This window comes from Tachypleus tridentatus, chromosome 1 (genome assembly GCF_004210375.1).
Source record: "Tachypleus tridentatus isolate NWPU-2018 chromosome 1, ASM421037v1, whole genome shotgun sequence".
Lineage (NCBI taxonomy): Eukaryota > Metazoa > Arthropoda > Merostomata > Xiphosura > Limulidae > Tachypleus > Tachypleus tridentatus.
Window position 1 is genome coordinate 101,930,992 of NC_134825.1, and position 17,902 is coordinate 101,948,893.

The 17,902-nt window shown below is 30.6% G+C and overlaps 1 protein-coding gene across 8 annotated transcripts in view; it reads right to left on the reverse strand.

The window, feature by feature from the left end:
- The window catches only part of LOC143257092 (uncharacterized), a 78,185-nt gene that overhangs the window by 42,014 nt on the left and 18,269 nt on the right, over positions 1–17,902 (reverse strand). For 7 of the 8 annotated variants that reach the window (XR_013031684.1, XM_076515325.1, XM_076515311.1 and 4 more), the window contains 6 exons: positions 15,424–15,554; positions 14,768–14,918; positions 10,281–10,445; positions 7,644–7,698; positions 5,673–5,789; positions 995–1,065 (listed from right to left, as the gene is read on the reverse strand). Coding sequence is in view for 7 of the 8 variants with exons in the window: in XM_076515325.1 (XP_076371440.1) it covers positions 995–1,065; positions 5,673–5,789; positions 7,644–7,698; positions 10,281–10,445; positions 14,768–14,918; positions 15,424–15,554 (690 nt within the window). In the remaining variant the exon portion in view is untranslated. The remainder of the gene's footprint in view (positions 1–994; positions 1,066–5,672; positions 5,790–7,643; positions 7,699–10,280; positions 10,446–14,767; positions 14,919–15,423; positions 15,555–17,902) is intronic. The other variant, XM_076515348.1, reaches the window with a different exon arrangement.

Sequence of the window (17,902 nt, forward strand, 5' to 3'; positions counted from 1 at the left end):
ACAAGTTTAAGATCTCAAAATTGTTTCTTGACAAACTTCATTTTATCTCCTCAATTAAATTCTTAACCATGTTTGGCCAAGTGAGCATCACTTGATATGAAATAATTTTCATATTATTTTGGAGGTTGGACAAAAAACCATGTCAATTTTGTTTGGTTATCAAGGCTATTGATGTGTGTGTGCTCTGCAGGCAACAATTCTTTGCAGCATAGTGAAAATACACTGATTCATTTAGTACTAATTACAAACAATTTAGTCAAACCTGTAAAATGAACATGGACATGGAATGAGATTTCAGTTATTCTTGAAAGATCTGTAAAGTAGTTTGGGCAAAATAACTCTGCAGGTGAAAATTGTTTTGCAGCACACTCTTATTCATTTAGGTATAATGTACAAAGAGCATTGGAAATAATTCCAGCATTCCAGACAAACTCTGAGCAGAAGTTATACAGTTGCATAATTTATACATCTGTTGATATAACCATATGGTGATGAGCCATAATATTTTGAAAATTAAACAATTTTTAAATCTTACAAATTTACTACTGAATCTTAAAATTATATCAAATCCTCAATGAAATGTAAAAATATGTTTTATATGCAAGCTCAGGTATGTAGGTTAAATATATTGTATAAAAGCACCAATTAATCAGGTTTTAGTAAAGAAAGGAGGTGTACAATAAACTATTATTGGGAGACAGATCATTTGTTGTTTTTTGAAGTGAAAGTGGCTAGCATTTGTTTCTCTCAGCCTTTACCCTCAGAAACAAAAAACACTCTACTCTCACATCCTCTTGTTCTCTTAACCAGTGAATAATTATTCAATGTTGTCAAACAGTCCAACTATTTAAAGTTCTTTTTAGTGGTATTTCAGTACTTCCAGAACAACCAGATAAGAATTTATGGTATTTATTTTTAATACCAACATTTTTTTTCTGAGAACAACTAATTACATTAATTACATTTACGTAGTATAATAACTGAAATCACACACCTCCTCCAAAGAGATGGCTGGTTCTTCCAAACCAACAGGCTCTTCTGTTCTTGGAATTCCTTGTTCTGATTCTACAGTTGAAAGAACATCATTAGTGTGACAAAATATTAGTAAAAGTAAATCTGTAACCTCATTAAACAAGAAATGAAAACCTCATATGTGCAAGTAGAAACTAATATACACAAAAAAATCAAGGGTAGTTTAGTTGAATAAAAATGTTCTTTAATATATGCACTGTTAATTTTAACCTACCAACTTCTCATTACTTGTTTTTGAAATGAATTATGGATGCACAGTAATTATTACTTTAAAACATAATTTCTTAAAAATTACACTCTGTTTTTAAGAATGCCTACACAGATACCTATTATACATACATTTAAGAGAAAAGCATAAATGAACACATGATACTAATGTCAGATTTTCAAGTGATGTGAAAAAGTAAACAGGATGGTGCAAAGTACATGTGAGGAATATATAATTACAACTATTAACACTATCTATTAAGATATTAGGAAGTGATATATTGAGTATTGCTCCACATACAACTACCCCTAGCAAAATGGGGTGTAACAGAGATTTTATGGTGGTATAGCTTTCTACTTTCAGGAATTGAAAGAAAGGTTTTATGATATAACAAGTTTTTTAAACTGAAGCCTTGGAATGGATACAATAGGAAAAATAAGGAAAACAAAGAATATAAAGAGATCAAAATATTTTGGGGCTTCGTGGTATGCATAAATAATGTATATATTACTTTTCACAAAAGTTCACACTTTTGTTGAAGCTCTAATTTATAACATGCTTGAACCTGTTCATGTGCTAATTTGGCTTTAAGTGTTACTTTCTTTATTAGGATCCAGTCACAGAGATTCTGTTGTTCTATGGGATACTCATATTGTGTCCAACTTTATCTTGTGTATTTAAGGACTGCTGGCTGCCACATGGAGCAAATACATCAGAACCTATTTTAATTCAGTTTTCTGGTTGATAAACTACACACATAAGGTGAATCATAAATTTAGTTTTGAAATTTTCAAAGATATGTTTTTGATCTAAAAGAACCAAAACTTGCAAGTCCTGTCTTTCTTTCCTGTATATTTTGTAACTTGCTGATTATGTTAATTTTAATAAATGTCAACTAAACAATTTCTATTATATTTTAAAGTAAAGCATTTTGCATTTAGTTAAACAGTATTAATTTGTTGTGGTTTCACTTTTATTAAACACAGTTCATTCATAACATTTTCTTTAAACTACAATGCAACGATCTATCATCAGATGATCAGTCATTCTTTTGTTCATTTTTAGTAAATAAATTGTTTGTTCCCATTTCATTTCAACTTCATAATATGCTTCGTTCATAACATTTTCTTTAAACTACAATGCAATGATCTATCATCAGATGATCGGTCATTCTTTTGTTCATTTTTAATAAATAAACTGTTTGTTCCCATTTCATTTCAACTTCATAATATGCTTTGTTCATAACATTTTCTTTAAACTACAATGCAATGATCTATCATCAGATGATCAGTCATTCTTTTGTTCATTTTTAGTAAATACTGTTTGTTCCCATTTCATTTCAACTTCATAATATGCTTTGTTCATAACATTTTCTTTAAACTACAATGCAATGATCTATCATCAGATGATCAGTCATTCTTTTGTTCATTTTTAGTAAAGAAACTGTTTGTTCCCATTTCATTTCAACTTCATAATATGCTTTGTCTCTTTCATTCCATCTGCATAAAATTTCTCACCTGGCCTGATACATACATGATCATCAAATCTCCATTTATTGGAAATATTAGGTAACTAAGTTACAGATTTATCTTTGGAATAAAAATGCAATATGTTACCAATGACCACAATCTTTTCACGGTGGTTTGCCTCAATTCCTCACAAAGTTATTTCTCTGAAGGATGATCACCAAAGGATACCAATGTAATTTAGCAATATCTATGGCAATGATGGGGAATCCCCACCCCAGATGACCCACAGAAGTCTTCTACTACATTCTTAAAGATTTCCAATATTTCAGCAGGTCTTCCAGAATATAATGTTCATTTCATCAACCAGGATGACAATGTTAGTCATTCTTGTACATACCAGTTGAGCTACAGAATAATAGTGGAAAAATCACAAACCTGAGACATCAGAATCCAGTGTTCCTAAAATTTTTTACTGGATAAACTCTTTTAAATTAGCCAATGATAAGCCACAGGGGGCAAACAAGGTCTACTAACCTTACCCTATTCAATTCTTTGTAGTGCAGTTGCTATCATGGTCTATGTATGAAGCAATATAAATCAGCCTAGGGCCTTTCCTCATAATGAATGAAATGCTGATGCCATGCACCAACAAAAAATTCATGTTCAAATGATTTTAAATGATGCAACACTAGAATCTCACTTTAGTGAATATAAGTGAAAGTTTTGATCCTAAGCAGAATATTTGGAATCCAGTTGCTAGAAAATCAATATCCATGTTAACACTGGCTCTTTTTCTTTTATGTTGAATGACAGATGACAGAAAACTGTTGTTGCTCCTTTAATCCAGCAAAATTACAAGAGTACACTTAAAATTCCCGTGACAGCTAGACTAGTTCATTAGATAGCCGCAAATGGCATTACATGTGGCGTGTCCTCTTTCAGGATGGGCTGCTTACTGACTTTACAGGATTTAATGCATCAAAGGAAAAAGAAGTTTTTTCATGAGTTGCTTGAGTATGCAAAAAGTTTTACGAAACCTGCTGCCAAAGTATAGCAAGTAATCTTAATGAAGAAAGTCTGGTCAAATAGATGAATGTTGACAAAAAAACACCTGTTGCTCATCACTATATTGGCTCTAAAATTAGGGATATTGTTCTAAATCTTAATAAAACAATAAAGGTGAAGAAGATAAAACAGATGTAGCTGAAACACTTACTATGGACAAGTTAACTGAGTTGACAGATGAATTAATTAGTGGTCTAAATCAATGTACCTTTGTGACGAAACAAGAGCTAATGACTACATTTGCTGAATGAAAAATTATACAGGGTAAGATCAAAGCACATAAAACAACTTCGATTGGATGAAATGTTTAAAGACATAGCCAAAAAGAATGTGTGTCAGAGCAGCAGGCCAACATCAAATAATTCTGTGGCTTCAACTTCAAGTGCCCCAAATGTTCTCCCTGCAACATCACAAATTCTTGATGAAACAGGCAATAATCCTGACAGCCCAAAACTTCTAGACCTTTGTGATCAGCTCTACAATTCCAGTAAAATTCTAAAATTTGCCACATTGGATGTGGTACTACTGCAACATTCTTTATAAGTACAGTAATTAATAAACCTTTGTCATTTACACTGTACTAGCAAACCTGTATCATTTATACATATACTAATGTATTTCATTAATCATTTAATTTGCAGTTAATATTTGTTATATTTAAGTTTATAGCTGTCCATAGTACTTTAGAGACATGGGAGGGGTTTAATTAGTGGGTCAGAGGTTTACTGTTGAATTATTACTTTGTGACCTCTGTTGGTTTGGCAAAATGGATAATCCGGCAAAGCTCTAGAACCAAGGGTGCCAGAAAGTCAGTGGTGTACCTGTAACAGAATACCAACCCTTGAGAACATATCATCCTTTCTTAATTATCAAACACTTCTCTTCTTTTTCTGTTTAATTTTTGTACAAGCCTTTGATTGCCACCTTTTTATGATCCTTTACCAACAAAGCACAGATTTGGAAACAGATATAAAGAAATTGTAAAAGTGGATAAATGGAACAACAGTGAGGCTTTTCATGTCATAGTAAAGTACTGTTTATTTTGAATTACATGCAAAGCTACATAAGGGCTATCTGCACTAGCTGTCCCTAATTTAGCAGTGTAAGACTAGAATTAAGATAGCTTAGTCATCACCTCCCACTGCCAACTCTTAGGCTGCTCTTTTACCAATGAATAGTGGGATTGACCATTATATTATAATGCACCCATAGCTGAAAGTGTGAGCATGTCTGGTGTGACAGGGATTCAAACCCTTGACCCTCAGATTACGAGTCAAGTGTCTTAACCACCTGGTTAATAGACTACGTAATAGACTAAACAAAGTGGTCTGCACAAAAACTTAAGATTTTATTAGAAATTTTGTAGTTGGAGCTCTTAGAGCATCGACCAAAGGTATTCACTAGGAAACACTGAAAATTTAGAGACAAATTATATCACTGGAAAATTTTTTAAATAGTTTAATTTAATTATTCTTTTCATTCAGGAAAATATTTACATGTTAATTTATATCTATTTGAAATATATTGAAATTATCTTCAATGAAAAGAAATCAGAGAATCATAGATAGATCTGTTGTTGTAATACAGTAGGTGATAGCAAAATATTCTGATGACTTAAATGCTTATTTATTGAATATTATTTTCATGTTTATCCTATTTAATCAAGCTACATAAATAAAATGGCTAACTGACTACTTAATTATTTCTAATTTCAACTGTAATATATTTTAAAATGAAAGGTATTCTTTAGAAGGTTTTAGTATGTGTACTTTGACCTGCACCCATACACATAGGATTTATGAAATTACATATCATATTTAAGTATTTTCATAATTATCTCAGTTTCAAACACTTTGACTTAATCAATGAATAAAATCCAAACAACATTTAAAAAATACCTTCACTAGGAGAGCTTTCTTCTCGGACAACGTACATCCCTGGAGCAGCAGGGTCTTTTGGCTCAGTTTGAGTTTTTAAGTTTTTCCAGAAACGAAGAAGTATTTCAGAACCTATATCTGCATTGAAAGTTAAACAAAAGTTCATAAACAAACCTAAATTAAGAAATACAGAAATATATATACCTTTTGCAAAATGGGATTTTGTTTCTTACAATTTAGTGTACATATTTCAAATATTTTAAAAAGAACCTTCAGAATACTCAGAAATGTATCTCTTTCAGTGTGAACACAAATGAGAAATAAGCTTGTTGATTCATGCAATGATTGGAAAACAGTATTCAGTACTTATTTGATCAATGCTAAAACACAGAAACCAGGAAAGCTAAATAAATTATTTAAGTTGTTCAATCTTTTTACACTTTTTTACAGTATATGCCCAATTTATCAATGCCATAATGGAGAATTAACATACACAATACTAAAAATTTTCTACATATATCTTCAAGACATTTGATAACATTAAAAGTTTCTCTGAATATCTAAATCCTTTACTGATTCAATCTGAGTGAAAGGCACTTTCATAGTTATTTTCATCTTACAGTTTTCAAACTGATATGCATAACCTCTAAAATTTCCTAAATAGCCATCAAAACTCTTTTCATTTAACTTCATTCACATTTAATTTTATTTTTGTTGCTTTATGGCTGTACTTAGACAGTCTCAAAGTGTGCTAAAACAGCTTTGTGCAAACAAATAGCAAGGTACAATCATGTCACACTATGTGAACACAGTTACCTTGAGTATCATTAAAATTTCTTTTTTACATTTAAGTATTTTTACCTAACCTAACAAATTCCATTTTTTTTTACATTTTGGTTACTTTTATAACAATAAAGAATATACATAAAAACAAGGAATTTAGTATCTGCACTTGGACTTGGGTCTTTACCATTGAGGATTAGATACATAAGACATACTTTTTGTGATTATGTTTACTGTTCATATATTTCATGTTTATTTCAAATATGCATTTTAAAAGACAAAATGTATAATGCACTAAAACAGAATGTCCCAAAACTATTATAATTTCACTGGCTTTTCTAATCAACTTGTAAAGAAATTCTGTTAACTGCTTTAAGATGAATATCATACTCTTAAACAATATAATTTAGACCAAATATTTATTTATAAGTAGCAAAAACAAAATACCCCATATAAAGTATTTTGAAGAAAAAAAAAAGCTCTTTCTATTACAAATAATCCAATACCAATTTCAGCAATGTTGATATTTTTTGAAAAGACAATGGTACAGAAAAGAAAAGGCAAGATGAGCTGGAAAACCTTTTTAAATTTATAAATACAAATAAACATTTATATAACGAGAAAAAACTGATTTACAAACTACACTTTTATGTCAAGCTTATTAACATACATTAGATATAAATGTATTTTTTTTACTTTTGAATGTAATTCTGTAAAGTATTGTGACATGCAATAAACACAAAGTTAATGGACTTACAACTTTGTAAAGAACTTTAAGCATGATATTTATGTGATCCAGTGACACATGTACACAGTTTTGAAAAGTTAAAAAAGGAAATGAACCAACCTAAACATAATAAGCACAAATCTTAAAAATTATACAAAGGAACCCTTAAGTTAGAAATACGAGATTACAATAACATTACTAATGAAAAAAACATCTCCTGGGTAACTGTTCTGAGTTACTGATTATAACACTTACAAAAGTTTTTAACCAAAATTTTATGTAAATTGAAATTATTCCTTTTTATACTGTCACTATATAAAAACTAGTAATTAAAAGAACATTTCAGCAAGATAGGCAAATATGTCACTATTAAGATTACAAAGAATTAAAATGACAATTTTTTACAACACTCTTTACAGTTACAATAAATCAATAAAATATAACAGTGGCTTTAAAATGATGTTAAAGAAAAAAAACCTTACAAGAACCAGGATGAGCAAACATTTCTTGAGGTGTTTCTTGAAGAAGAGGTAGTTCCTTTAAAATAAAAATTATTTATAATTCTATTATTTTTATTTAAAGTAAAAATCATGAACTGAGTAATATTCTAAAATCATATTTATTGTAATGGTTTCTTTCTTGAGTTCGTATTTATAATTACAAAGGATTTCTCATCACCTTCAGTAACAATTTCACACATAATCAGCATTCCCTTGGCCATTCAAGGATTTATAACTTTATAAACTTTATAACTTTAGCATTTCAAAGAAACATATATCTGTAGAGTTGAACTATATGGGTGAAGCAAAGGAAATGTTGATTCAAGCTAAGAAAAACATGCTATGTGAAGAACAGTTGCCACTTACATACTAGAAGTAACTTCAGAACAGAATGATGCATTGCATCTAAAAAAAAGGAACATTAAGTAAGAGAACTCACATAGACTTTGTACTGCAAAAACAACAGAAGCTTCTCAAAAAGTACTTAACTATCTGATATTATTAAACAGAATTATTTCAAGTTTCTGGAAAATTTATTATGGTTCAACTAGTGATAAGACATTTCAAATAGGTACAGAGCATGTCATGAAAGTTTTCCAAAGAATTTAAGATAGTACCAACTACAGTAAAACCTGACTAAAGCAGAATTGAATGGGACTAAGTAAAATTTCCAGATTAGACAGTGAACATGCATTTCCTTCATTATATATAATTTTCGAGTGGAACATTATACTTGCTTGACTCAAGGAAGTAAGATGTTTGTGAATAAAGTTATCATACTATTTATGCTATATTTATCAGAATAAGAACAATAATAGACATTCAAAATATAGATAAGTACACAAAATCTTAATCAAATTTATTTGAAGAAAGTGTTCAATTTCAACTGTTTCATTTTTTTAATGGGCTTTCTAATGCAGTTAAAAGAGAATGCCAATTCTGCAGCCTTTTCATGAAGTCCATTTTCCCTCTTCATTTAAGCATACAATATGATAGAGTTAACATAACTTAACACTTGCAATGAAGTTGGAATTTATTTCCTCACTATCTTTTCCATTTTGTTTATCTTCTGAATCTCTCACACTGTTATGATCTTGCAATTCTATTATAGATTTTAAATCAATTTCATCAGTTTCTGTTAAAACATTCTTGTGAACGTTCACAAAACTTTCTGCATTCACAGAATCATCTGCATCAATCTTCTTAATCACAGTTTGGATTTCACTAGAATTGTCATAACAAACATCTTTTAAAAAAAATGAGGGTATTTCGTATCTCTTTTTTAAGAATGAGGATATTAAGCAAATTTTCCCTAAATTTTAAAATTAGAGAAGATAGGAATTTATTTTTTTTGTGAGAATTATTTAAAGAGTAGAATTTTGCATTAAAAGACAAATATATTTCTACAAATCATGAATCTAGTTTAACTGCAAAAATAATGACAGCAGAAAAAAGAACAGAATATATTTAACCAATACTTACTGTAACAAAATGTCTGAGAATTTATTAATAATTAAACAAGAATTTATTAATGTTCAAAGAAATTATGAATTAAATATCAAATTAATAATTAATTAATTAATAATTAAACAAGAATTTATTAATGTTTAAAGAAATTATTAATTAAATAACAAATTAATATTTAATTAAAAACATTTTTTCCACCTTACTCAGGTTCTAATCCTACTTGTTGATAGATGAGGTAGGTGAAAGATAGTTTTTCATCCACATTATGCAGGTTCCTCCATATAGAGGGCCTTTTATAAGAGAAATCTTAAGATTATGCTGAAAAATTTTGATATTTCTGGCTTGTACAGGTTTCTACCCTATGCAGTTTCCAGCTTAGACAGGTTTTACTGTATAATGGTAATTTGAAAATATAGAGTTGAGAAATTTTCCAGAATGATCTCTGCATGCTATCAGACTAAACCACAAGAAAATACTATATTTCTCTAGCCACTCATCTGTAAGTCAACATGCCAGTTTCTCTGTAAAATCAGGTAAAGATGGAAATTCATGCTATACCATTCATGAACATTTCCTATTGACTTATGTGCCTTTGCTATCATTATAAAGCAGATTTTAAGGAATCAAAGTCCATGTATGGTTAATGGACTTGGAAGACATGTAAAGAAAGGGACAACAGTAGTTTTAGTGTTTATTGCACAAACATCTCTTACAAAAAAACAATACACAGACAAGAACATTATGGAGAGCACCACTGGTGATGATGAAAGGGTTGTAAGGCCAAGGCACTCATTATTGTATTGTTTCTAAAGGCTGCGAAAGTCACTATGAAATCTATTTAACTATATAACTATAAAGAAAACAGTCACCTGCTAGAAATGTAGAGTGATGATGTTTAAATGTTAAATTTGTTTTGGAACCAAACATCAAACTTACATAATTTAACAAAGTATGAAAATTCACTGTATTAGTTATAATTAATTGTGAATCCTCCTACAGTACAGCAAAAATAAATAAACTAAATTAAATGTAGCTAAGAGAGCATATGTTTGAAAATTATATATATATATGTATATATTGAATAAACTTTAATTTTTAAGCAGATTTTATTACAAAAAACTATGATTAACAAAGAAACACAGAACAGCATACAATAGGATGAGTAAGCCTTTCATTTGCTGTGGCCATTCCTGAAAGCATTTCTTCTCTAGAGATTGTGATATTCAAATCATACAAACGTCGCCTTGGTCGCTTAGGTTTTCGAACAACTGGTTCCAGTTCCTCAAGTTCAAACTCACTAGAAGGTTCTCTACGTTTCTAAAATTAATAATAAAAAACAAGGTTATTACATAGGTAACTTGAGTAAATCAATTAATGGAAAAGCTTTCTTAAAAAATAAACAAATAGCATTCTAAAGTAAACCAGTTTTCAAATAATCAAAGCTACAATTTAGAAATGTTTTTATATAAAATGTGCAATTTTTTTCATGAATTTTTGCTCATATCAAACAAAATGTTAAAAATATATTTTGAACTTTAAAGTGTTATTCTAAAACATTATGTATATGTATTGTATAGATTGATATAAAGTGAAGTTTTATGTATGTCTGAAGTTTACAATAGTTTCCTACCAAAAATACAAAAGTAATAATCATATTAAATATAGACGCAGGGCTGGATTAATGCAAAAGGCACATGAAGCCATGGCCTGGGGCCCCGTGCTTTCATAACAATATATTATCACATTAATTTATTGCACTGAATTTAAAATTTTGAACCATTCAAAACAAACCAATGAGTAAGAAACAAACCATTTTCTAACATGTTAATGAAGTGTATTATGTACAATCAGTAGGAGATCAAATGAAGTTCACAATTTCATCATATTTGCATCATCATATGAGCATGTGAACATCACAAATTTGAACATGTGGCACTGTGCCTATAAAAGCTCTTTTTACAGCAACAAAAATGTTAAAATTTCAAATCTCCATTGTCAATAAACAAAATATACAGGAGTGGGAATGTCTTTTTTAATTTGGAAATAGAATATTTAAAATGTAATTAATTTATAGAGGAATGTGCAAAGGAAAATTAGATGTGTACAAAAATTTTGATTACATCTAAAAAATAAAAAATGTTAAAAACAATTATCAAATATTATTAAAAATAAAACTCTCAATAATTATTTAATGTACATGAAATCTCAGTATCTTACTAATTATATTTATTGTAGATAGCTGCATTACCAATTATCAATAATGTCAATCAATAGATCAATAGGATAAATATCCATGATTTAAGACAATATACTAATGGGGCCTAAGGGGACCCATCGTAGGTTAGTCTTACACTATTCAGGTACTTTTATACAGTTATTTTTTTCTTGTATTCTGGTATTGTGACATGGCTAACTTATCTCTTGTAATCAAAAACCCACCCGACTCTACATATTCTTCTCTCTAAAAGGATAAGGCAAAAACACATCTTCTAACAATATATTTGAATGAGTTAATAAACAACAAATATGTCAAAAATTCATATTATGCATCCACCTACAAGCTGAAAAGTCACTAATTGTTGCTACTGTTACTTCTACCTAAAAATAACACTAACAGTTACAACAAAAATCAATACAAATACAAGTAATACAAACCATTTTTATTTTTTTGTTTGGAATTAAGCAAAAAGCTACACAATGGGCTACCTGTGCTCTGCCCACCATGAATATCGAAACCTGGTTTCTAGCAGTGTGAAACCCCAAATATATTGTTGTGCCACTGGTAGGAAAACATTTTGACAAATATAAAAATGATTTAGGGATTGAAATGGCAAAATGTACAGATGTATACCCAAGACCATACAAAATCACTACATGTGTAGGCTAATCTTTCTAAGAAGCCACCCAGTGGCACAGCAGTATGTCTGTGGACTCACACTACTAAAAACTGGATTTTGATACACATGGTGGGCAGAGCACAGATAGCCCATTGTGTAATTTTATTCTTAATTTCAAACAAAACAAACTTTCCCAGAAAAATTTTATCTACAACTGTATGTTGAATAATTTTTATGTGCATAAATTCAGGCTTGAATAAAAACATTTAAACTGAATAATGCTAAAATATCTTACAGTTGTTAACAATTCAGTGGCTAATTAAGTTAAGGATTTTTGTATGGCTTTGTATATTCATCCCTATCTTGCTTCCAAACTTTTTTTGCATTGCCATTCCTATATCATTTTTATGTTTTTTAAATTTGTTTTCCATCTCATTTTTATTAAACAATGAATATTACATAATGAATGACAGTTACTATGAAGGCAACAGTTTAAGGATGGTTTGATGAACTGTCATGGTGGACCATCATAAGTAAAAGTTTGTGAAATGCTACACAACTTCTTCACTCCGTGTGTTAAAATGTACCATTTTGGTGTATAAATCATCATAACTTCAAACACTGGTGATCTAGCTGTTCTGAAGTCAGAATCAAAATAATTAGCAGAATATTTGACTGTTAAATATAGTTATGACAAAAGTGTTCATACCCCTGTGTCCCGAGTGGTTTTTTGCTCATAACTTAAAAAGTATCACGATTAAGCTAATAGAGTATAATATATTATAAATATATTATAAATATTATACTAACACACATCTACATAAATTTTTATGTAAATTAAACGATAAATAAACTGTTTATAAACAACCAAAAATAGGAGGAGCAGAAAGTGTTCATACATTTCAGAACATGTGAAAAAAGTGATATTTCCTTAAAAATTTTGTTTAGTTTGGCAAATAAACTACATCATACCATTCCAGAACTAGACACTAGATTCATAATTATTGGAATTTATCCAGCAAAAAATGTACTTCTGGCAATTTAGCGCCGTCCCCGTCATTATCTGCTTGGTCATCGTGGCGAACAGGAAACAACTGACCAGTGATTTAAAAAACCGAATTATTGTAAAATACAAGTCTCATGTGTCTCTTTCCTGTATTGCTACACAACTTAATTTGCTGAAATCTACTGTTCAAAGCATAATTGCCAAGTTTAAGCTTGCAGGGTCAACTGCTAACCTCCCTCGTTCCAGATGCCCCACCAAAATTCCAGAGAGAACCAAGAGGAAGGTTCTCAGAAAAGTTAGTAGGAACCCACGTTTAACACGTAATGACATACAGAAACTGGTAAGGAAAACTGGGGTTGAAGTAAGCACCTCTACAGTTACGAACATGTTACGCTCTTCTGGGTTCAAAGCATGCTGTCCTTGTACAACTCCATATTAAAGCCTGTTTATTTAGAAGCACGATTGAGGTATGCAAGAAAGCATTCAGATAGACCCTTTACCTATTGGAAGAGTATACTTTGGTCGGATGAGACTAAAATCGAGCTTTTCAGCCACAGTGGTGTTTGCTATATTTTCCGCAAGAAGGGGGAACAAAATCTTCCAAAGAACACAGTCCCAACAGTTAAACATAGAGGTGGCTCGATCATGCTATGGGATTTCTTCAGCTTTTCTGGTGTAGGCAGCCTTCACGCGTCAACGGAATCATGAAAAAAGAAAAGTATGTTGATATATTAGGCACTTATATCAAGAATGATGCTCGAAACTTGCAGCTTGGGTGTCGTTGGATCTAACAGCATGACAATGACCCTAAGCACACATTGAAATATGCGCAATCCTGGTTGCAGAGGAACCATATAAGCATTCTGGAGTGGCCATTGCAGTCACCCTATCTCAACTCAATTGAAAATGTTTGGCATGAGTTGAAGACCAGGGTTCATCAGCGTCATCTGAAAAACTTGCAAGAGTTGGAGGCCTTCTGTAAAGAAGAATGGAAGAAAATACCAGTCACGTACTGTCAAACGATCATGGAAGGCTATGAGGAGAGATGGCACCAAGTAATTCACCTGAAAGGCTACACAACTGACCATTAAAGTAGACACACAAACACTTTCTGCCCCTCCTATGTTTGGTTATTTGTTTAAAAACAGTTTATTTGTCGTTCAATTTACATAAAAAATTTATGTAGATGTGTGTTATTATAATATTTATAATATACTCTACTTTCATTATCATAATCGTGATACATTTTAAGTTATGAAGAAAAACCTAAGTTATGTGTTTATAGAAATATCTTAGATAGTTTTGAGACTACGATGAGCCATACATAATATACAGAGGCCATTTCTTTCCTGGCCCAACATTAATGTGTTTAGTTAGAGCTTATTTATATTTAAAAATTTTACTTTTATCAAAAGTTAATAGTTTAAAAAATTGAAATAAAGGAAAATACAATTGAATATTTCTTTTATTTAAAATTTTACATTATATGCTGGAATAATTAGTTTTTTTTATAATTACAATGCACATCACTTGGCCATAATAAATCTTAAAAATTAATTTTCTAATTTACTTAACAGAAAAAAACATGAATGTTGAAAAAGATAACAAACACATTTTTTCTAAAATATCAATGTAATATTTGGAATGGCTTCTTTCATTTGTAAAATGATGACATAAAATAAACCACATTGCAATGTTATTTAAATAATTCTTTTAGTTTTTCAGTTACAGCTGTAATGAAAAGCTTCATTTCATTTTATTTCTGTCATTGGGTAAGAAATGTGAAGACTAAATACCCTAGCTCTCACTCTTGCTGGCTTTACTGCAGGTGTAACATCAAGACCTTCTTCTAATGGTAATGATAGTTTAACAGGTCTTGTAGGTTTTGGAGGTTCTTTTATCACAGTAGGAGTTGTTTCTTTAGGAATCTGCACATCTTTTTTGGGGCTATTTAAAAAGTTGACATTCTTATTCCAGAAATACAGTGTCTTAGCCAAAATTTAAAAACCTTATTACAAATTACTTTAATCAAAATAAAAATCCAACAAGAACATTAATTCATGCATTTGTTGAAAAATCATATAAAATCTTGTTAAAATAATTAAAATTGTTTTTGCAACTGATTTTTTTAAAGTTCTACATTCCTACTACCAAGATCAAAGTTATACAGCAAACTATTTTAATATTTAACTTATTTTTATATATTTTTCAAACTACTTTTCCAAAGTGAAATGCAAGCCTGGGTACAAGACATAACCTTAATTGAACTTAAAATATAAATGTGAACAAAAAAGTTCAAGATATCCTAGATTATTCTTACAATAACTAATTATTTGATGTTGAATCTACTTAACAATACTTGTTCAAATAAATCAAAATAATTAAACAATGTTATAAATACATCAGCTTATAACAATTAAAAACTAGACTGAACACATACAAAGCAAAATACCTTGGTATAGTTATAGGAGGAGGAGAGGGTATGAGAGGAAAAGGTTGTTCTGGGATGTCACTAAGGGGCTCAAATACCTCTTTTTCATATTCATCCATTTCAAGCAGTGGCAGCTCTTTTGCTCCTGGAACCTACACCAGATTAAATATTTTGTATAACATATATCAATAGAGAAAGCATGAATTTAACCTATTCAATTAAAACTTCAACATTGCATATATATATAGTACATTATATGATAACAAGTAAAGAAGCCTGAACACTTTTTATATTTTGAATTACTGTGTACTTTTGTAATAAAGTTGGAAAGATTAAATAATGTGTTCCTATTCAATGTTTTGAAAATAAAATCTAATTTTCATATTTTAACCAAACTGCTTAAGTATTAAATAAAAAAGTGATTTAAAATCAATTTAAATCATGAATTTTACAAATATATACAGAAAAAATCAATTTTGATTAATAAACATTCAGTTTATAAACCAAAAGGATAAAGAGCACAATTAGATGAATTATTTGCACATAAAAATACTTTACTTAATAAAGTTAACTTAGCAATAACAGTTTCACTCAACTGATTCCAAAATAATGTAATTCACTCACACTGGTATCTAAAGCATGCAAAGGTCACTTTGCTATACACAATGGACTGACAAGTATGCAACATATGAAAAAAATGTATGCAAAATAAGTACCATACAATATTGGAATAAACAGTTAAAGGAAAACAATAATTTATAATATCATAACTATTGCAAACCTAAACCAAAACTATAAAATAATTTTAAGCAATTCTAAGTACTTTGTTAACTTGTTATGCACACAACCAGACTTTCAACTACATTTTGATACGAACCAGAATTTAAAGGATCAAAACATTTCATGAACCATGGCTAACTTCAAAAAATACATACATATGTTTCAGTCACAAGGTTGAATTGGCAATGTGGTACTGTAGTAAGCTGCAATGGAGCTAAATTTATATTACCACCATAAACAATCTAATTGTAAGATTTACTATGATGCTTATCAAATGTAGTTTTTCAAGTAGTCTAATGTTTTAGTAGTTTCATTTTCAGCTTACTTACTAAGATTGGTACTTACTGTAAAAGCTGTAACTTGTTATAAAATATAGCCTAACATTTGTCCACTAAAGCTCATTCTCTTGTATAAATGAGCCATTTATACAGACAGACTTACCTGAAAGACAAAGACCGAAGTGAGTAAAGCAGATACTCAAGATATTAATGTGCTACTTTAGTTTTACTTTTGTGAAGTAATTTTGTTTATAAAACATTTTGCCTCAGTTATTTATTGCTGTTAAAGTCAGCCTTATTTACACTATGTATTTCAAACCTTATCAAAGTTCTAACTGCTGTGATTTAATAACTTTCCTGTCAGTTTTCAGTGTATCTTAGAAAACCTCAGGTCATTCATTAAATATAATGCTGGTGTCAAGACTGATCTTGTTATTTCAGAGTTTAACATGTTTATCTGTGTGTTCCTTAATCAAGGAAACACATAACTCCTTGAGACATATTAAGTTTTTACTAGAAGGGTCATTCTTTTAACTCGAAAATCATCAGTTTGGCAGTGTGCACCATAAAATAGTTTCAGAACTACTAATTTGGTTGACAGTTATCCTGAAAAGAAAAGCAGACTACCCAGACTTGAACACAGAACCAAAGTCCATGTATGGAACAGGCATGACTGTGATAGCACCATAGCAGACAGACTTAGCTGTGATGTCAGTGAGCACCTTCCTGCAAATACCAATGTGGCCTGGAATCCAACAGAAATGAGCGAGTTGGTTTTGAATATTGATAAGAACAAGGTGAAAACTAAAGTGAAGCAATTCCAGGGTCAGTAAAGAGCAAAAGGAATTGGTATAAATAATACAGTTTATGTACTACATAGCCTCTATGTGATCCAGGGCAAGAGAAATGGCATACAGTTCAGCAGTGAACACAGAAACTGTAAAGTGGATCTTGTGTGAATCCACCAAACCACAAAAAAACCATGGCAGAGCCCACAGAGTCACCTAATTTTGAACCATTCATATAAATGGGAAAGGAAGGATGGTTCAAAAGATGTTTGGCAAATAGAAGACAGTACTTCCAATCAGGAGTATCTGCCTTCTTCAAATGACTCAAAGAAAGATCACATTTAGGGATGGTAATGTTGGGATGGGCTGACCAGCATAGACAGCAACGTTATTCAAGGACAGACCCAATTCAGCCAACTGCACCTGGGTACAAAGGCCAAAAGGAGCAATGGCAGACCATCTATTCTGAAAAAGCATGACCCACTGAAGAAGGGAAACACAACCCCAGGTAGGATGCTGTGGTAAGGATTGAAGTTTTGCAGCATACAGTAAAGACAGTTCCAAACAACAGAGGTGTAGAGGTTCATGAGACTCAGCGTGCAAACTCTGAACTGGAGAAGTGCAGAAAGCCCCTGATAATGGACAGGGTCCAAC